The 6000-nt window shown below is 41.5% G+C and overlaps 1 protein-coding gene across 1 annotated transcript in view; it reads left to right on the top strand.

The window, feature by feature from the left end:
- The first annotated feature begins 335 nt into the window (after window positions 1–335).
- The window catches only part of MED14 (mediator complex subunit 14), a 52335-nt gene continuing 46670 nt past the window's right edge, over window positions 336–6000 (top strand). Inside the window, exon 1 of the mRNA XM_082304185.1 lies at window positions 336–367. Within this exon, the coding sequence (XP_082160311.1) occupies window positions 351–367 (17 nt within the window). The 5' untranslated portion in view covers window positions 336–350. The remainder of the gene's footprint in view (window positions 368–6000) is intronic.

Here is a 6000-nt window from a genome sequence, read left to right as displayed (position 1 = left end):
CCTGTGACTGATAGGCAGACCTTTCTTACCATCTGAGGGATTTGCACTTGACCAGAGTTATAAGGGTATTTATGATTTCCAGTCTTTATTATTGTAATTCCCTATTCCTGCATATACAATTGCCAAGTTTAAAGTGAAAATCAACTCAGAACATCACATCTTCTCAAAGGCACAGCCTGCAACCAACAATACCTCATCCTTTATATCCTATTCTCTCCTCTGCTGCTACCCTGAATACTGCAAAAAATTGAAAAATACTATTTTCCTTTCCAGTGCTCTCCAAGGGAGTGGATAATCTACCTAAGGGCTGGCTGCACAGCGTGTCATTTGGATATCCCACAATAGCTCCAATGGACAACTGTAAAGAGTAAGTTTGTGTCAGGGCAACAACTGGATCTTTTAGAAGTGATCAGGAACAAGCTACACTTGTTTTCAAGGAAAATTCAAGACCATTTCTTTAGCTCTAGCCCTACTATTTACCATTTGTGAGGGACACCTAGACTCCTACGAAGAATGCTATAGAGCCACATACTTAAAGAAGGTGAGAGGAAATCATATGCATACAAAATACTCAGATATGGATGCATATCTCCAAGCATTCTTTAAAAAGATGATCAATCTACCAGGTACGATAAGACAATCTTATACTCTGGAAATATCATACAAAAATTTTAACTACTTCAGAAAAAAAAGAGAGGACTGCCGCAGGGTCAGGATTGCTAAGTATTTACTGCAAACGCCACTGATAATTAAACCACTTTTTTTTCCTATATTTATCCGTTTAATAACACAAATGTCTTTCTGCAACAAGTTGAATTCCAGCTGTATATACCCTATCCTGAAGAGGAAAGCTGCCAGCATGTGTGGCTCTACAACACAGCGCAATGGGCACATTTCATCTCTGGGGCAAGATGTGGCAAATCTCAAGGGGGCATTGCACCCCTTCTGCACTGCGGGGTTCACCTCATGCTCTCGGACAAAAAATGTCCCAGGGTTCGGTGGCATGGAAAGGGGCCAGTGGCTCAGCTATTTGATTAACATAATGGCTAGTGTCTTCCATGGAGAAGAGGTTGTACCTGAGAGGATACAACCAATATCAACTCTGAAATTACACTTCCAGCCTTGCTCTTGCAAGAGGGAAGTTTCTCCTGTGTCGCATTATCTGAAAGCCAGCAACTCAGTTGCACAGGCCCCTGAGGGTCCATTGATTATTTTAAAAGGCTCCATGAAAGGTAATTTTGAAAAGATTCGTTACAGGAGAGAAATTTTTAGGGATCTGCAGACTAAAAAAAAAGGCTGAAAATCACAGGTTTAGGCTGCTGCCCTCTTCTTCCTTCCTTGAAGCCTCTACTGGCAAGGTATGGAAATGCTTTCAATTATCTCCAAAAATGACAGAAGATGAAGGCACGGAGCACCCTCCACAATCAGGTACTTAATGTCCTTACCCTCCCTGGGGCTCTGCTGCTGACAGCAAATGAACTGATAGCTCCTGCTGCTCCCACCAGCCTGGTTCTCTGTGTCATCCACCTACATGCACTCACACATTCATTCTCTCCCTCATAATTTATTCATTCAATTTATTTATTTATGTAGGTCATTTTCAGTAGTAGTTTTACAAATAATGGCAGAAGTGAAAAGAGCAAGAGAGAAACAAAGTTAGGGGAAGAGCTGGCGGCATGCAAGGAATGGGAGGGGAAACTGCTGAAAACAAGATGTACGCTGGAAGATCGTTCCTAATTTTCTCCTCAGGCAGAGCCTGAGCAAATTCCAAGTGACATCAGCTTCATCAGCCTTTGATCAACACTGATTCCCACAGCTGATTTACCTGGTGCTCATGCTCTGTTCTCTGGACATATGTGGTCTTTCTGATTGTACTTGATGCCTTTTAGAGCTCTCAGAAGACTACTTCTGCATTTAAAGACCATTTTTTTTGTTTTCTCAGCATTCAGTCATTGAGTCATTAACTGTGTTTTAAAGCTTTAATCCACAGGGGCCTTTGCAATAAAGAACAGGCATGTTTACATTGCCTAACCTATGCATCTAAATTAGATTACTTCCCTTTATTTCCTTTTTAACCACCCTCTAAAGAAACTCCCTTTTCTACATTGCCTCCACAGGAACTCTAAGGAAATTACCTTTCTAAAGATGTGGTCGACATGGTGAGATTAGCTGATCTTAAGGCTTTCTGTCATTGAAGGAAGCAGTCTTGTTCCTTCACCTTGCATGCTTTTTCCTGTCTTTTTCCTCTTCCTTCACCTTGAGTGCTTTCTCCTGTCTTTTTCTTCTTCCTTCCCCTAATTCCACCTCTATGTTGCCCACTCATGCTTCCTTACAGCACTTTTGACACTCACCTGACCCCTTGCTGAGCTGATTCAGCTCACTGAACTGGCAGGAAATAAATCCAGAGAAGTAAAAAAGGGACAGTTTTCTGATGGGTTAATGAGCTGGATCAGCTCAGTGAACATGAAAGTCAGCCCAAGGGTGAGTCAGGACCATGTAGGAGGGAGTGTGAAGAGCAAGGAGGATTGACCCTTTTCACAGCAGAAACTGATCAAAAGAGCTCAGTTTGCCTCCACTAATGGTATCCCTAGTTGGGAATATAATACGGATGCCTGGAAATAGAGGGAATTTATCCTCGCTGTTCTAGCTATGCAGTAGTGAATTTATATTTCATTTTCTTTCCCTTCTATGCTCAGCTGGCATGTTCTACCACAATGCGTAGCATGAGAGTGTTATAGCAAGCCCCTTCAAGCACAGCACTCTATACCTGTAGGAAAATCTGTCTCTCGGGATGTTACAGCAAATATGTGAAACACTGAAAACCATTAAGTATCAATTATGACCTGCCCTGTTATGGAGTCTAGTGGAGGAGTGCATAAGTGAAGCCAAAAGCAGCACAGTTCTTTTGATATCTTTTGATATCTTCAGACCAAGACTGGACACTTTCTTCAAGATACGCTAGATCAAAGACAAGGTATACTTCATTGAACATGTTATGCTCAGTAACAGGGTTAGTTCAGTGAAACTGAGGGGTCTGTGATACATAGGAGGCCAAAAGAGATAATCTTATACTCTGTAAATGTGTGAAGTACAGATTACACAAAGAAAAAAGGAAGAGACTAAAGCAAGACTTTTTGAGTAATGAGCACAACCAATTCCCATTTTTCTTCCAAAACAAAGAGGACTTCTCCCTATGCCCTTCATCTTGGATTGGTAGTTTGTCCCTACTGATACCACCATCCTCCCTTACCTAACAGGAGGAGAGCTCCCTTTCTTTTGATCTGTGGACACAAACACCAAACCAGCAATTACAGAAATTGCAGGTCCTCTCTCTGTTTAGAAGAGTAATTTTTGAATGTACACATGGCATCTCAGCATTCTCCTAGCAATGTACTGGAAACGCTTTTGTCATTTCTGCTTCTCCTGTGACAGTAAGAAATTATGTGCTCTGCCCCAGCCCTTTATTCTCAGGCTGTGATAGAAGCACATGCAGAGTGCACACTCCAAAGGGTGCAAGATTACATACTAAGTGGAGACCTTTGAGTCCCGCAAAATGTAATCTCTATTCTCATTACAAAATTTGTGGAAGATATTTTATTTTGGCGAGGCTCTCAGCCTCTCTTCACGGGTTAAGCAGAAATACATTCATTTCCTATCTTCATTATAACTTTTTACATTCAGAATGCATATGGAAAAATATAGTCTGAACTACAGATATGAAGCAGTAGGTGCCTGCCCTAGCAATAGGTTCAATAAAAAGCACCTTTTTGTAAGGCTCCTTCAACCAGAGTCCTCCAGTGGCCTAATCAGTATCCTAGTTAGCTCTCATTCCCATCAGTCATGACAAGTTATGGATCACATTTCTCCTGCCTCGATTTAAAAGCAGTCTGGCTTCCTCCAACTTCCTACAGTTTCTTCATTTCTCTAACTTTCTCCCTTTTTCCTATGACTAACATATTTTTTTTCTGAGTCAAAATTTGTCACAAGTTTCTACCCATGGTCCAGGACTACTGTAAATAGTGAGTCTGGCTCTGTAGCAAGTTAGTTTCCTGTTGCAGCATCACACATGTTAAGGCAAACCACATCTGTTCAGAGATGGACCCATTTTAAGAACACTTATTTGTGGGCTGCAGAAGATTATCAGTTGAGAGAAAGGGCTCAGATGACTCCTTAAAAAAATTAGGAGAGTAGGGAAGGCCGGCTGACATACTGAGACGGTGGAGTCAGACGGAAGAAATACCATTTGCAGGTTGCTCTGCTTAGGAGTTAATCACTTCAAGATAGTTTAAGAGTTTTGTGTTTGAAAATGAAACAGTGCTCTGAAGGGAAGGACTAAGACTATCGAATGAAATTGTTCTGGGCTAGAAGACAGGCTTTCCTACTTTGCAGGGGGGAGGGAAGGATGACAGCCCCCATCTTCAGTGCTCTTTGCTACTTCTCCTGCACTTTCTGAATATTGTGATTTATGACTCTTATCATAGGAGAGAATGGTCAGGTTCAGCCCTCCCTGCTGCTATGTACTGTGTACACAGACACACACCTCCACTACCCGTGTCTGTGCATGTGCACAGGAGCTCTATTCACATCAGCTCCTTTGGGCATTAGATGCAGTTCAAGATTAGATGCAGTTCAGAGCGTGCACAGAGTCTAAGTTCTCCCATACTCAGGCACCCATGCAAAATACTTACAGTGGATAAACACTTGCTGTTTCATTCACTTGTTCTTTTGCCTCCCTCTCCAAGAGGTGGGTATACAATTTATCAGCACAGTGAAGTCCTAGAAACAATTTCCTCATGCAATGTAATGTTACAAACAAAGCAGTGATATAACACAAACATAAGTTGTGAATCTCTTTAACAGACAAACTTTGGAGTAAAATGAAGGGAGAGCTCCAGATGAGGGCTTAGACTCAGCACCCTCTGGGGAAGTTTTCATTGTTTTCTTGTCACATTTTAGACTGATAAATACCTCTTATGCATAGAGATTTGTTGCTCTTTTCTGACTGGATTAACTGCAATTAAGATAGAGCTTCTTTGCATAGAGAAATGGGTCTGACCAGCTATTCTGCAGCAGATATTCTGCACTAGAAGACCATGTGGTCTCTTTTCTTCCACCTTTTAGAAACAGATTAAGCTAAACTGCAAAAGGACACTCTGCATATGGAATGAAAGGATCTACGCAGGCAACAGTGCAGACTAATAATGTTTTAAGTACCTATGTTCACTGATTTCCCAGCAGCTTTCCCATGTACATAAACCCATTCCTAGAAATGTTAGTTTTCTTTTTATCTACATTCTAGCAAGCCAAAGGAAGAGAAACTGGTTTTGTTTTGCATTCCTTGTTTTCCTCCAGAAAATGTTCAGTGGGGCATTACTGTCCCTTGTTCTAAATTCTTACCTCTTGCTGTACTGGTATTTTATGTACTGTACCTCTGACTAGTGCTCTACGAGAGAAAGAGGGGGTTTTGTGTATGTCTCTGTAAGTAAGCGCATTATACATTTAGAAAAAAAAAAAAAAAATCATCAAAAAGACTTCTCTAAGTTTCTCTCTACTCCAGAGCAGCCTTAACACAAACTACCTGATAAGTCTAGTTCCTATGCTTGTGCAGAGAACAAGTTTCCAAAGGCCTGTTCCGGAGAGCTCTGATTAGATAATACGTAACAGAGAGAAACCATGGTTTAGAGGACTTTGTTTTCATTTGCAGCTCATTAGAGGCAGCCCAAAGCTAACTTAAGCCTCCTGGCTGGGAGATACTGGATCAAGATAAAACCAGGCGCAGACAAAATAGGGCTGTTTACACTTGATACAGCTGTACCCCGAGCTCCCATGTGATCAAAAAATAATAAGCCATTGAAGGAAGAGGCGGTGTCTTCAAAAGCCTCAAACCCCATCCATTCAAACTGCTGCGATCCAGTACTTGCAGGGGTACTTGCACTACAAAATTGGTCAAGGCTCTGGCAAAGAGCCCTAAATCTATGAAGGTGACTTTACCCTCCTACA

The sequence above is a fragment of the Platalea leucorodia genome, assembly GCF_965183815.1.
Source record: "Platalea leucorodia genome assembly, chromosome: 2".
Taxonomy (NCBI): Eukaryota; Metazoa; Chordata; class Aves; order Pelecaniformes; family Threskiornithidae; genus Platalea; species Platalea leucorodia.
This window is presented reverse-complemented; position numbering and strand designations above follow the sequence as displayed.